We start from the raw sequence: 15254 nt of genomic DNA on the forward strand, positions 1-15254 counted from the left end.
TTTGCACAGCTCCAAAAATAAAAGGCCCAATTTACGGACGAGTACATATTACGGCCCGGCCCATATAACAACATGCATAATTGACGGACACGAAGCTGCAATCAGACTATCTAACAAAGATTTTTTTGGGGGGATAGATTATTAGATTCTGTAACTGACCAGAAAAGGTCAAACACGACCAAAAATATGGGACCCACTCTCACTTTGAGGTGGGGATCTTCTCTCTCTCTCTGCTTTTTTCATTTTTGCCTACCCCCCACCCCCCCCCCCCCCAAATCCTCCACCACCGTCCGATCCCACAAATCCCGCAATCCTAATACCCCACCCCTCAATATCTAATCATTTACGAAAATACCCTCATCAACTCCACTCTTTTTCATTTCACTCCTCGTTACTCCCAATGAACCTCCCTTTAACGCCGCTGCATCTTTTTCCGTTTCCATGCAGAAAAAGGCGACACTTTGCACAAACTCCCATTCTTTTTCTTTTTTTCTCTTTTTTCTACTGTCCTTTTCTACCTCTTTTTTACAGTGCTCCCTTTTTCATTTTTTTTTAATTATTTTTTCACACTCGCTCTCATTTTACCCCCCCACCCCACCCCGACCCCCACCCCCACCCCACCCCCCACTCTGATTCGCTATTTATTACTTACTCTCAAAATCTGAATTCGGTTCGATATTGATAAGGCCCCTCCCATTAAAGCAAGGCTCCTCTCTCTCTCTCTCTCTCTCTCTCTCTCTCATCAGTAAAAGTTTCCAGCTACTTTATTTCTGTCTGGCCGGAATCGTGAATCATGAATTCTCTTGACGGAGTTTGACTTCTCAGTTACACACTTCTGCATTCCCCTTTTTTTTCATTGGTTTCTTGATTTTTTTTTTATTTTTTATATATGGTAATTAAAAAACGAGTCTTTTTCTTGACTTTTGCAGTGTTTGATGATGATTGACGATGGCGGCGGCGGCGGTGGTGGTTTCTGGGATTCAGCTCAGTTAATTTAAATTGATTTTTCTTTCTGAATTTGGTAATTATTTTATGCGATTTTTAAGGTTGTTGCTTTTGTTTGTGCATGGGGTTTTGTCTGTTGATGATCTACATTTCTTTTGTTCAGAGATCAGAGCCAATTAGGAAGTAGAAGAAGATACATATATAGATACACTCTGACTCTGTGATTCTCTGTGTGTGTGTCTCAATTGAATGAAAAATAAATAAATAAATAAATTAAAAAAAAAAAAGCAAATTTGGATGGGGCTTTCTTGTTTGTATGAAAAAGCAATACCTTGTTTGGGTAAATTATTTACAGTTTCAACAAAACTGTCTGAAAAAAAAAATGGCAAAAGCTTTGACAGCATCTTTTACCTATGAAACATACTTATTTTGTCTTAATTAAAACATCACTCTACTTGCATAATTGGGTAATGAAAGTGATTAATTACTCTAATTGGTAAAAAATTGTTAGTTAATTAAGGTTCTTGCATTTTGTCACCACTTTCATGTGCTGATTTTGTATTGCATTCTATTTGCTTTAATTGCAGCTGCAACGATTCTGTTTTAGTTCCGGTTATTCGACAAAATTAATCGAAAGCATACTAAGGAGTCATGAAGAGACGACTAATACATCAAATCAACCATCCTTTCGGTCCACATCGTAAGTTCAAAGCATGGATTTTTTTATTTTATTTTGGTTTCATTTGCCATGCTAAATATTTGCTTGTCGAATCAATTCATCTTGTTTCCTACATTTGTCGTTAAGTAAGTGTAATAATGTACGACTGTTGGGAACGATGGTTGAGATCGACTAAATCGAGCAACGTGATTGCGTGCATCGAACTCGAATCTCCTTGTTGCATTTACTATCATGCATTAGGGCTAATGAAAATCCGTTCTTTTTCGTCGCAAACTAAATGCTATCCCGTTTTTATAATAAATTCCATGCACATCCTTTTCTGTCCTGTTTTGTTTTTCGAAATGAAATTACAAAGAATCGTCTTAAATATCAAAAATTACCGTCGGACTTCTAGCTTCCTAATTCATAGCTTTCGAGACTTTCCGTTAATAAAAATTCATTCTTTTTCATTGCTAAAATACTATACTTTTTTTTATAATAAATTACATGCACCCTTTTGCTATCCTGTTTTAAATTTCGAAATAGATATTTAAGTTTTCGATCGGATTTCTAGCTTCCTAATTCATTACTTTGCCAATAAATCATAGCTTTCGAGACTTTTCGATCCGATTCATGGAAACCAGTGGAGCGCTTAAAAATTAATAACGGAGGCATCTCAGCACAAATTCTCGATAATGGTGAGCTCATCGAGGAAGACATTGCCACATCAGATCTTCGTGTACGATCAAGAAAAGCCACACCCTCCGACTGCACATCCTTTTTAAGACCGGGAGTTGATTTCTGTCTGCTCGTTAAATCCGACAGCTCCGATAATAAAAATAACGAGGTTCTCTATTATTGCTCCCACTATTTCATGCATTATTATATATTAATTATATTGCCCTAGAGAAATGAGAAATCACCCTAACAAAGGAGTTTCTCTCTGTTTAAGGTCTCGATCGATGCGAAAATAAGATCAATCAAGAGAAAACCGCACGAAGCTGCGTGCGACTGCGAGTTCTACGTAAGTCTGTACCTCGAGCAAGGCCCCGATCTTATTTGGTCAGAAAAGAAACTAAGTAAAGAAACGAGCATGGTGAAGATCGATCGAATTTCCATTCTCCAAAAGCTCGAAATGAAACCGTGCGAGGAGGGTCAATATTATTACCGTTGGAGCTTCACCGAGGACTGTTCTACCCTCCAAAAATTCAAATTATTTTGCGGAAGGTTTTGCAACGATCTCTCGTGGCTCGCTGTTTCGTCCATTCTGAAGAAAACCGCCTTCGACATAAGAACGATAAACAGCCACCTCTGTTACGAGGTTTCCGAATATAACCCCACTGAAGAAGGTCAAACAGCAGATCCTCCTAGTGACTACACTCACACTGTCAATTTCAAGATGGAAAATGACGTATTTACCCCCGTTATCGTGAAGTTGGCTCTAAACACCCTTCCGGAAGGTTCTTCTTCCGCTGGGCTTGAATTAGGGTTCTTGAATTCCGACGATTTTATGGAGCTGAGGAGGTCGAAACGGAGAAATATCCAACCCGAGCGTTATCTAGCCTGTGATAATCTTCCCGATTACGAAATCGAAGTGACTCGATTAGGAGAAAACAAGACGTATAAATCGGAATTTGACGAAGTTTTATCGGACAGCGATGCGAGCGAAGAGGAGACGCACATGTCATTATCCGTTCAAGCCGATAACGACTACATGCAATTTGGATCAAGAACATCCGGTTCGAATAGTAGCAATAAGAAAATGAAAAAAAGCAAAAAATCGGGAATTTCGGGTAAAGGGTCGAAGGAAAACGGGCTCGCCGTAGTCTCTAAACACACTTCTTCCGAAAAGGGTTCGGTTTTTATCGACAAGAGTATTCTGAACTACAAAGTCGTCGAGAACGACGATCAAGAATCCGGAGATATCGAGCAAATGGTTTCGAAATACTTTTACATGAACAACCCCCCCTCGTCGAGTAAGAAGAAAACGTCCGATCTCGACTTTATGGACAACGGGCGCAAAGACGATCCGAGAGGGTCTCGTAGGAACTATAACAGAACGGGCAGCCATTCGGGCAGTTCGAAGAGGGATTGCTTTTATGTAAGGGATAGCACGTACGATGTTAGAAGCTTCCGGAAGGGATCCGTAACTGCGCAGCTGTGCAGGGAATTGATTAGAAGGTGTATGAACAATATCGAAGCGACTCTCGATAATGAACCGGTGCAGCCCCCTGTGGTCGATCACTGGAAAGAACTGCAGGCGAAGAAGGATGCGAGTAGAAACGAATCTGCGGCGGAAGAGAAACCGACGACGGTGAACGGTGGTGAAGAAGAAGAGGTGTCGGAAATCGATATGTTGTGGAAAGAAATGGAACTTGCCCTTGTGTCTTTGTACTTGCAAGACGACAATGAGGTACAATTTCATAATCTTGATCACTGTTTTCGTACACCCATGATTTTTTTTTTTTTTTTTTTTTTCATATTATATGTCAATTTAGAGTTCGAATAACACATTAAATGCATTGTTTTCCTATTTTACCCTTAACTCTCTTATCATCTCTTTAGATGGTAAAGGTTATTTTAGTCTTTTTTTTATGTGTTTTTTTCCGAAAATTCAGCCATTTATATTAACTTTTCAAATGTGTAAAAACCTTAAACGAACAGATATTATGGAATATATGGAGCAACTTTTATCTTGTTATGGATGGATATTACACACGTAAATTTTATTTATTTATTATTATTATTTTTTTGGAATGTCACAGGATTCTGCTCGTGTTCAACAACCCAATGTTGAAGCGGAAAAATCAAATAAAAATGAGGAAAATAAATGCGCACACGATTTCATACTCAACGAACAAGTCGGAACCGTTTGCCGGTTATGCGGATTTGTGGAGACGGAAATAAAGGACATCCTGCCCCCATTCGTAAGTTCGTTTAGTTTAACAATCTCACTCTTTATAATTACTCTTCTTTAATTTTTTTATTTTTTTTTTTTTTTTTTTTTAATTTTGAACTATAGGTGGCAACAACACATTCAACTGGAAACAAGGATCAAAGAACCGAAGAAGATTCCGAGCAAAACAACGCCGAAGACCAAGAATTCGGGCGTTTCCACATCACCTCGACCCCCGCACCCGCCCCCTCAACCGCCTTCACACAAGGCGAAAACAACGTGTGGGCCCTAATACCCGAGCTAAAAGACAAACTCCTCGTCCACCAAAAGAAGGCCTTCGAATTCCTCTGGCGGAACATAGCCGGTTCTCTAACACCCTCTCGAATGGAGGACAAGAAAAAGAAGAGGGGCGGATGCGTGATTTCACACTCCCCCGGGGCGGGCAAGACGCTCCTCATAATCGCCTTCCTTGTCAGCTACCTAAAGCTCTTCCCCAATTCAAGACCTTTGGTGCTCGCGCCAAAGACGACCTTGTACACGTGGTACAAGGAAATAATCAAATGGAAGGTTCCGATTCCGGTCTACCAAATCCACGGCGGTCAAACGTACAAAGGCGAAGTGTTGAAGCAAAGAATGAAACTCTCCCCGGGCCTACCTAGAAACCAAGACGTAATGCATGTGCTCGATTGCTTGGAGAAGATGCAGAGGTGGCTTTCCCACCCGAGCATTCTTCTCATGGGGTACACTTCCTTTTTAACCCTAACGCGCGAAGACTCGCCCTACGCGCATCGTAAATACATGGCGAAATTGCTCAAGAATTGCCCCGGAATTTTGATACTAGACGAAGGGCATAACCCTAGGAGCACTAAATCAAGGCTTCGAAAGGGTTTAATGAAGGTCAATACGAGGCTTAGGGTTTTACTATCCGGAACCCTATTTCAGAACAACTTCGGTGAGTACTTCAACACACTCTGCCTTGCGAGGCCGGTTTTCGTCAACGAGGTTCTGAAAAAGCTCGATCCGAAATACGAGAAGAGGAACAAACAGAGACAAACGCAGTTCTCGCTCGAGAATCGAGGGAGGAAGCTTCTAATAGACAAGATTTCGAAGAAGATCGACTCGAATATAGGTCAAGAAAGATCGGAGGCTCTCAAAACCCTAAGGAAGCTTACGAGCAAGTTCATTGATGTTTACGAGGGCGGAGCCTCGGACGGACTACCGGGTTTACAATGCTACACGCTAATGATGAAATCGACTAATCTCCAACAAGACATCCTCTCGAAAATGCAAAATCGGAGGCTCGTGTATAAAGGGTTCCCGTTGGAATTAGAGTTGCTGATCACACTCGGCGCGATTCATCCGTGGTTGATTACTACTACATTGTGCTCCGGCCAGTACTTAACCCCTGAAGAACTAACCGATCTCGAGAATTTCAAATTCGATTTGAAATGCGGTTCGAAGGTTCGATTCGTGATGAACCTCATACCAAGATGTTTACTAAGAAACGAGAAGGTTTTGATATTCTGCCACAACATTGCTCCGATAAATCTGTTCATACAAATATTCGAGCGGTTCTACGGCTGGAAAAAGGGGAGGGAGGTTCTTGTTCTGCAAGGCGATATTGAGCTGTTCGAGAGGGGTAGGGTTATGGACATGTTCGAGGAGCCGGGGGGCCCTTCGAAGGTGATGCTGGCTTCGATCACGGCGTGCGCGGAGGGGATAAGCTTGACGGCGGCGTCGAGGGTGATCCTGCTGGACTCGGAGTGGAATCCTTCGAAGAGCAAGCAGGCGGTGGCGCGCGCGTTCAGGCCGGGGCAGAACAAGGTGGTGTACGTGTACCAGCTGCTGGCGAACGGGACCCTGGAGGAGGAGAAGCACAGCCGGACGACGTGGAAGGAGTGGGTTTCCGATATGATCTTCAGCGACGAGCATGTCGAGGATCCGTCGCACTGGCAGGCCCCGAAGATCGAGGACGAGCTGTTGAGGGAGATCGTCGAGGAGGATAGGGCCGCGCTCTTCCACCGGATTATGAAGAACGAGAAGGCTTCAAATAATGTGGTTCGCGGCAAAGGTTTGCTCAAGAAAAGTTGATGGTCTTACTATTTATTGAGATTTTTTTTTTTTTTTTTTGAATTTAGTAAATTTATTTCCCCTGTTTTTTTTGGAGTGTTTTGAGTAGTGTTGTACTATGTGTAATGTACTAATGTGTGTGTGTGTGTGTGTGATATTTTGATGGTTAGACATTAAATTTTATCTTGGATTTTTGAATTTTTCTGAACCGAAATCGGGGTGAGTTGTTAACTGTAGATGTGGTAAAATAATCATCCAGTAGGCGCACACACGTACACAAGTGTGTGAGATTACGTGTAGCGTCTAATTTTCTACACATACACATGTGTGTGCGTGTGTGAGATTATGTGCAAATGTACGATTAACAACCACCTGATATCTAATTTTCGGCTTTGTAATAGAACAAATGTGCGAGGGGTATATCGGTAATTCATATGAAATAGTGATGGGCCTTGGCACAAACATAATAATAATTAGCCCACTTGGACTCATTTGAGCTAATTAAGATTAATAAATCGCCCAAGTCCATGTTGTTTTATTTACAGGTATAAAATAGTCCTTATTCCTTACTGTCAAGGATTAGAGGTAATCTATATTTTTTGCACTAATTATATTCGTAGTATTTCTTAACTCAAGGGTGGAATTGAGCGTCGGGGGGTTTTCGCTGGGACCGAGCGCTTGTTTGTGATACAGATAGCAATCACAACACGTATTCGAAAAGTATTACAATCGTTTTTTAAGAAGATTTAACGTACAAAAAGGGTCGATCAACGAGGGTAAAATAGAAGTGGTATGTAGATACATGAAAAAATATATTAAATAATAATCTATAAAAGAAAATTTGAAAAATTATTTATCGAATATATTATAATATAGAGAGAGAGTTTGAAAACATAATAAAGACTTGCGAGGAAGCTGCAAAACATGCGCTTTGCATCCTCTGACATTTCCTCGAACAACTTACATCCACCAATGCATTCATAATTATGATAAATAAATAAAAATACATTCATAATTAAATTGTCTTAATTTCTGTATATTCACTTGTCCACGAGGAAAATATATATATTCTTGTTTATTTTTAGGATAAATTACGAGCATCCTCTGAGGTAAGATAAAAAAAAAAAAAACACACTCATATTTAGGTGATTACAATTACCTCTCAACTATAAATCGTATTACACTTTTACCCTCGTAGTGTCAAATTTAGTGGAATCTTCTAGGTTACGTGGAATATTCTCCACTTTTTTACTGTTTTGCCCCATTCGAGCACCACATTTTGAAATAAGATGATCATAAAATGTGTCTCATGGCTTGTAAATATCAGATTGTGGTGTATCAAAAACTATACTTTTGCACAAAACGAGTACAAACTTGAGAACATTCCACGAAATCTAAAATATTATGTTCAATTTAACACCATAAGGATGAACGTGTAAGAAAATTCATAGTTGAGGGAATATTAGTAATCACCCAAACAAGAGGGTTGTTTTTCGTAATTTAACCTTAACTCAAAGATGGCCGTAATTTACCCTTATTATTATTGTAATTTGTTAAACAATATAATTTATATGTGTAGCTAAACAAAACTTTAGGTGTGGTAATAGTACATTATCCTTATAATAATAAATAATTAAATCTTATATATAAAGTAATAATAAAAGGGAGCAACTTTGTTTAGAATCTTCATAAGATTTCAAAATCTATAGTCCCAATGGGCAGGTTGAAAAATAAAAACAGGCCAACTTGTTGCTCAACATGGTACCCTTTATTTCATCGATTAGATCCATTTAATTGACCCCTCAAACACTCCTATTTTATTTTATTTTAATTTAATTAATTTAATTACATGTTGCCTTTTGATGACTCAAATCTTACTACCCAAATGAACTAGTTGCATCTTCCCCTCACAATTAATTGAATTATTATTTTATCTTATTACTATTAATTTATTTTTTATATATTAGTTGATGAATGACTTCTGCATGAATGGAATGTTTCTTGCACTACATACAATGTATGCGAATGGTTTTAGAAAAAAATAAACCTACTGGGAATCTCGTAAGTAGCAAATTGTCATTCTAACAATTATTTAATTTGAGTGGTTTATTATTAATTTATTTGTTTTTTGTCATTACATGGAAATAAATTTAGGAAATTACAATTGGTAATAAAGGAATCTCTAGGGCTTTGTCCCTGTTAGAAAAAGTCCAAGTTAATTTTATTTTCCAACCTCTACAAATTGGCATGCTTGATCAACAAATTAATAGTTTTTTTTAGGATAACAAATTAATATTTAATACAATAGAGCATCGATAAATTAATAACTTTGGTTAAATAATAATTTCTTCTAGTTCCGACTCAGTAAAAACTAAAAACCTAACAAATTAATATTTTTTTGCTAATTTCAACTGTATTAATTTATAGAGGTTTAACTGATTTTTTTTACCCAATGATATATTGAATTATATATTTACTATCACACAAGAAAAGTATATATATATATATGACCTAATATTAATAATTAATAATAATGAGAAATATATATATAGAAGATGATATTACTCAATTATTCATAATTATTATGAACGTACTATATATGACAAAACATATTGTGAAGATGCATGCTAACGTACAGAATCTATATTTTCATGTGATCCAATAATAGTATATGTATATGTTTATGTATGTATCTTCATACATCTTTTTCTTTTCATGCACATACATAAAAATACTGTACATTAATAATAAAAATAAATTTGTGTATTTTTTTCTTTCTTATTTATTAATTCCCAAGTTGTTGAATATATATAAAATTAGGTGTTTTAATTTGATGTGACATCCGCTAGGGTTTGAAATCAAGTAGACTAACAAGTTGATGGGACAAACCAGAGTGTAAAGCTAAGCTAGGGTTGGACTTAATAATTATGTAAAAAGGACCAAGTTGATCAAATTAGTTGGTGGGGGAATAGTGGTAATTGACAAAAGATAAAGGGTTTCATGGAAATTACCAATTCCGAGTATTTTTTTTTTCAGAAAAACATTTAAAATAATATATAATAATAACATGTGGGGTGGAAAAACAAGAGTAAACTGCAAAAACTACCCCTGTATAATCTTGAAATAGCAAAAACCCCCCTGTGATAAATAAACTAGCAAAAACCTCCCCTGTGAAATTATTTAAATAGCAAAAACCCCCCTATGGAACTATTTGAGGGTTGACTTGATATGAAAAGACCCAAATACCCCTGAAGTCTTGCAATTAATAAATTCTTATATTTTATAAATATTTTAATTATTTTATTTAAAAAATAATCAATTTAGTTGTTTACTATTTTTTTAATTTCTAAACAAATAAATTAAAAAGAATAAATATACATATAATATGTATATATATATAAATACATTTTGAGGGACAATTTTGTCATTTCAAGTCTAAAAAATCAGCTAGGGGGGATTCTGCCTTTGACTAAATTTCACAGGAGGGTTTTTGCTAGTTTATTTATCACAGGGGGATTTTTGCTATTTCGAGATAACACAGGGGTAGTATTTGCAGTTTACTCGGAAAAACAACGAGTAACCCACAGATTGAGACGGATAGATTTTGACTTTTTCCTTTTTTTCTTGTGAGGGATTATAATTATATTTTTAAATGACGCAATTGATGATGAACGTCACTATTTCCAATTTAGCCACTTTCATTAAATAATAATTAATTTATTCTTCTGTATTCTATATTTTGATTAAATTAATAAAAATCACGAATTAGATGCATAAAGACAAAACATTTAATTCGAGAAAGAAAGAAAATCGCATTTTTTTTAACGAAAAAAGAAAATCTATATTTTGAATTTTTTCCATTCGTTGTAATAACTAATAAGTACAATGAAACAATTGGGATTCTAGTATGTCACTAGTCCCATATTTTATCCTAATTAATTTTACGTGATATGAAATATTAGTTTATTAAATAAATTGTCATTTATGGTTTCACACCTAAAGATTCTCTATGGCATCTTAACTATTGTTTAAATGTCACTTTGCACTTTTGAAAAGTTGATTTTGACAATTTGTACCCTCAAAAAAAATTTAATAGTGCTTTGCACCACGAAACAAGCTAATCATTCACAATGCACCCCTAAATTAAATATTTAGAACTTAATGAGCACAATTTCATTTTCAGTGATTTTTTTTTCTCCAAGGTGCAAAATAACAAATTAAATTGTTATATTCTTCAACATCCGACCTAATTTCGAGCATATAAAGTGCAAAAGAATAAAATCACACCGAATTACTGCAAAAAAATTAGATTTCTTTATAAAAAAAGGTTTCCCACTAAACAATTCGATTATTGGATCTTTTATTGTAATTTGTGATTTTTTTTTAATAAATCTTTGAAAAAAAATACAATTTTCAAATAACTTCATAACTACACAATTTGAAAAATTATTTTGTCATTTTTTATTATAAAATAGTTAAATATGTTGATGAGATGCTTTTTTTTTTGCACTTTGTAATATAGAATGGATTATTAATATATAAATATTCTTTTGACATTTGGCATCCTAAAAAATCACTAAACATATCATATTAACGTCATTAGCTTTAAAAATTCATTTATGATGCATTATGCATGATTTATTGTGTTTTAAGGGTGCAAACTGTAATTAATTTCTTTTTAGGATGCAAAGTGCCAAAAAAATATATTTCAAGGGTGCGTAGTGAGATTAAATCCTTAACTATACAATAAATATAAATCATGCATCATTATTCAAATTTAATGAACAGTACATATTATTTGTCATAATTCATATACACGCATGCTATACAATTATCAACTAAACAATTTAAATATAAATTTTACTTGAAGCGAAAGGGTCGAATTTTATTTTTAACTATATTGATGATCAAATTGTATTTTTTTCTTCTTTTTTTAGTTCATCGGCTCAATTTCTTAGATAGATTCAATGCTGATCCAGTTGATCTAGTTAACTCTGAAAATTTTATTATATACTATATATTAATAATATAATAAGGCAATTGTAATGTATAAGATAAATTAAATAAATAATCAATTAAACTTATTTTTATTTTCTTTTTCAAAATAAAAGAGGAATTTTATTTAATTAAACAAAAAAGAAAATAAAAACCTTCCTTTAATTTAATTCCACTTTTTAAGGAAGCACTAGATTTTGTTTAATAAACGAGCAACCCAACATATAGACCATTCTATTCTATTGTGCCTATCAATCTACAACCAATAAATGCAAGCAAACAATACTTTTAATCATTTTTTTATTTATATGCAAATTCTATTAAGTGAAAGCGTCGCAACATATTTATTCATTTAATTTATTTTGATTAATTAATAATTATATAAAACTCATATGTGATTTTTGAAACTTGATACAAACTGGTTTAAATAAATCTGAATAATAATATAATAAACTCGAAATGGAATTTATTTATTTCCATATTTAATTAATACCCAATTACCCCCCACCAAATCAGCCCCCCCTGTACGGCAGTCGACAGTCGTTTACTCGGCAATGGCAGAGGGCTATTTTAGTAATTACACATTATTGATAATTTCATAAAATGAACCGTATTAACGACAACCTAGGATGACGAATATGAAGGGCAGATGAAGTAATTATAGCAAGTGGTGGGGGCAGTTTTCAATTATGACTGCGTCCAAAAATATGTTTATGCAACTGGCTAATCCCACTTGCATTTCTTTCTCTTGTGTGTTTACAACTTCCTCTTTAATTTTCTTCCCAATCGAAATTTTATTACAACTAGACAAAGATTTCTATTTATACTCACTTTCTCTCTCTACATATACTTACACAAATTTATATATATATATGTGTGTGTGTGTGTGGGGGTGGTGTGTATATATCGATTCATCTACGGCCTGCATTTTATATCTCGTATCCCTATTTTCACATATATTCATCGTTACCAATTAAGAAAAAAATTTACAGGAAAAAAAAAATAAAATAAAAAAAACAAAAATGGTTTCTTCTCTTCAGCTACACAGAATCAATCCCATAAACCACGCAGGCTCCGCCTGCGCCGCCGCGACGGCGGCGGCGGCGGTGGGTTCGCACCAGATCATCAAACAGGCGAAGACCGCGTGGATTTGCGCCGTTTCGGGGGATGACTCGGTGCCGGAGAGCATGAAGCACCACCACACGCACGCGGTGGCGGCGAACCAGTGCTGCTCGGCGGCGGTGCAGGCCATCGACGCCCCCATCGGCGCGGTCTGGTCGGTGGTGCGCCGCTTCGACAAGCCGCAGGAGTACAAGCGGTTCCTCAAGAGCTGCGACGTCATCCTCGGCGACGGCGACGTGGGCACGCTCCGGGAGGTGCGCGTGGTCTCCGGCCTGCCGGCGGCGTGCAGCACCGAAAGGCTCGACATACTGGACGACGAGGAGCACGTGATGAGTTTCAGCGTTGTCGGCGGCGACCACCGCCTCCACAACTACCGGTCCGTCACCACACTCCATTCAGCGCCGCCGCTCGCCGGAGGCGGAGGCTGCCGGACGGTGGTGGTGGAATCGTACGTGGTGGATGTGCCGCAGGGGAACACGAGGGAAGAAACGTGCGCATTCGTCGACACAATTGTCAAGTGCAATCTGCAATCACTCGCACACATCGCTGAAAATTTGGCCAAGAAATAAATATGACTGTAAATCATCCTCTAACTTTTGATCGATGATATACTGTTTGGTTGATTTCTGATGAACAGTTTTTTTTTTTTTCTTTTTTTAATTTAATTTAATTTTATTAATATATATAATCTTTTGTTGTAGATCATGGATGAAGTGTAGTGGATTTTTAGATTTAATTTTCTGAATTAAATGGAGTTTTTTGCACCTATAGATAATTTGGTATTGTTAATTAATGAATCTCTTGATTTAAATTTTGAAATATGAATTATTGAATTTTGTGTTCAATTGTATTTATAAACCAAAAAAAAAAAAGATTTTTCATTGTGCATGAAAAGTCCTAAAATTGAAAAAAAAATATTGTCTAGAGAGAGAGAGAGAAAGTGTAAAAAAGAGAATCAAACCAACAGCTTGGTCTGAAATATTGCATGCAACTTGGTAATTAAACTAATTATATATATTATAATAATGTCAATTTATGTAAGAAGAACTTTTAGTAGCAAGTTGGCAAATAGAGTTTTAATTCATACGTTCTCCCTCTCAAGTCCTGTTAGGTATGCTCTAGTAGTTGGATTGGCATTTATTAATGTCTGCAAGAAAAACCAAAAAGATAATAAGTGCTTTTTCACTATTAGCTTTTATTAGTTGCATTTATTTATTATACCTTAAAGACAGTGATGATTTTGTCCTTTAATTTTCTTAAATGAAAAAAAAAAAATTCAAATTTCAAAATTAATATCTTCAAAAAATATTAAGGGTAAATTACACCTACACCCCTGGTCGTATGATAAAATAACTTTAAAGTTCTTGTAGTATCGGTAATTACAATTACACCTGAAACATTGTTAGAAACCCTAACGGAATAATGCATTAGATAAGTTATTCAATTAATATTCTAACGAACTATTTTTTTATGCGGTGATGGAGATGACATAGAGTTATGGGGTGGTATGACTCTCCTACAATTTTCTTAAATCCTTATTATTTTATACAATCTTTATATTTTTTCGTCTATGTTAGCATCAATGGCCCCGCGTGAAACAAATATATTAGCTTCGGTAATGATTTTAGGGGTGTGATTGTAATTATCAATACTACAAAGATATTAAATTTATTTGGGCATACCTTAGAAGTGTAAGTGTAATTAATTTACCCAAATATTAAACCAAATTCTATTGCGAAATTTGGACCATAGGGTGTCAAGTAAAGAAACAAAGCTAACATATATTCATACAATAATGAGAATAGAGTTTCGTATTCGTCCCACATGGGTTAAGGAATCAAAAGCCCTCAGACATAAGTTGAATATAGATTTGTCGGCCCGTATTATTAATTCTTATCAATTTAGTATCTGATATGTGGGCCATAGGCCCACACAACATTAAATTTATGTTTTAGGGGAGAGCCCGTTAAGGCAGCTTGCTGCGTGGCCCTTCACGCGCCGCCATGCGTTACACTACTACACCGGCTTGGCGTGCCTCACCAAAATAGTCCAAATTTTAGTTGACTGGTCTACTTGTAAATCCATTTATTCAGCCATATAGGTTAAATTACGATCTCTCCTGAAATTTGGTTAATTTACAAAAAAAACTCCCTCTTGTTTGGACAATTATATATACCCTCTTAACTATGATTTTTTTCTTATGACGCGTTTATATTTTGTGGAATGTGCTATAGTTTGTATATTTTAGTATACAACTGATTATTTTTGCGCCTTTTGCTTAAAGAAGAGGAGGGAAGCGACACCGTTTTGAAGACTGCACTCATGTGCAACTCGCGTGCACGGGTCCCAATTTCACAAGAGCTTGGGTTTGGCAAGCATTATCTATCTCAGTTCTCTAACTTATCTTTTAATTCGAAAGAAATTAAGGTAGGGTTCCCCGTTTATTCGTCTCGAAGTTTTACTTTTCAACTGAAGATTGTAAGAACTCTAATTGCATATTATTTTCGAGTCGATTCTTTTATTAACTGATTTATGTATTGGATTTCATTCACCGCACGGTTGGGAACT

At 35.9% G+C, this 15254-nt stretch overlaps 1 protein-coding gene and 2 pseudogenes across 2 annotated transcripts; all 3 read left to right on the plus strand.

Moving 5' to 3' along the window:
• The first annotated feature begins 108 nt into the window (after positions 1-108).
• Positions 109-6783, plus strand: LOC105977624 (SNF2 domain-containing protein CLASSY 1). The gene is made up of 7 exons (XM_013002949.2): positions 109-824; positions 930-1021; positions 1533-1645; positions 2212-2450; positions 2556-4016; positions 4369-4530; positions 4626-6783. The coding sequence occupies exons 3-7, from the start codon at positions 1597-1599 to the stop codon at positions 6588-6590; spliced, it is 3876 nt and encodes a 1291-aa protein (XP_012858403.2). The 5' UTR covers positions 109-824; positions 930-1021; positions 1533-1596; the 3' UTR covers positions 6591-6783.
• Positions 6784-12369: 5586 nt separating this feature from the next.
• Positions 12370-13456, plus strand: LOC105977444 (abscisic acid receptor PYL4 pseudogene; annotated as a pseudogene). Its single transcript, XR_016031684.1, has one exon. The product of XR_016031684.1 is annotated as an abscisic acid receptor PYL4 pseudogene (transcript).
• Positions 13457-14550: 1094 nt separating this feature from the next.
• On the plus strand, positions 14551-14726 carry LOC148769894 (U2 spliceosomal RNA; annotated as a pseudogene).
• Positions 14727-15254: the final 528 nt, after the last annotated feature.

This window comes from Erythranthe guttata, chromosome 6, assembly GCF_056151865.1.
Source record: "Erythranthe guttata isolate IM_541 chromosome 6, IM_541, whole genome shotgun sequence".
Lineage (NCBI taxonomy): Eukaryota > Viridiplantae > Streptophyta > Magnoliopsida > Lamiales > Phrymaceae > Erythranthe > Erythranthe guttata.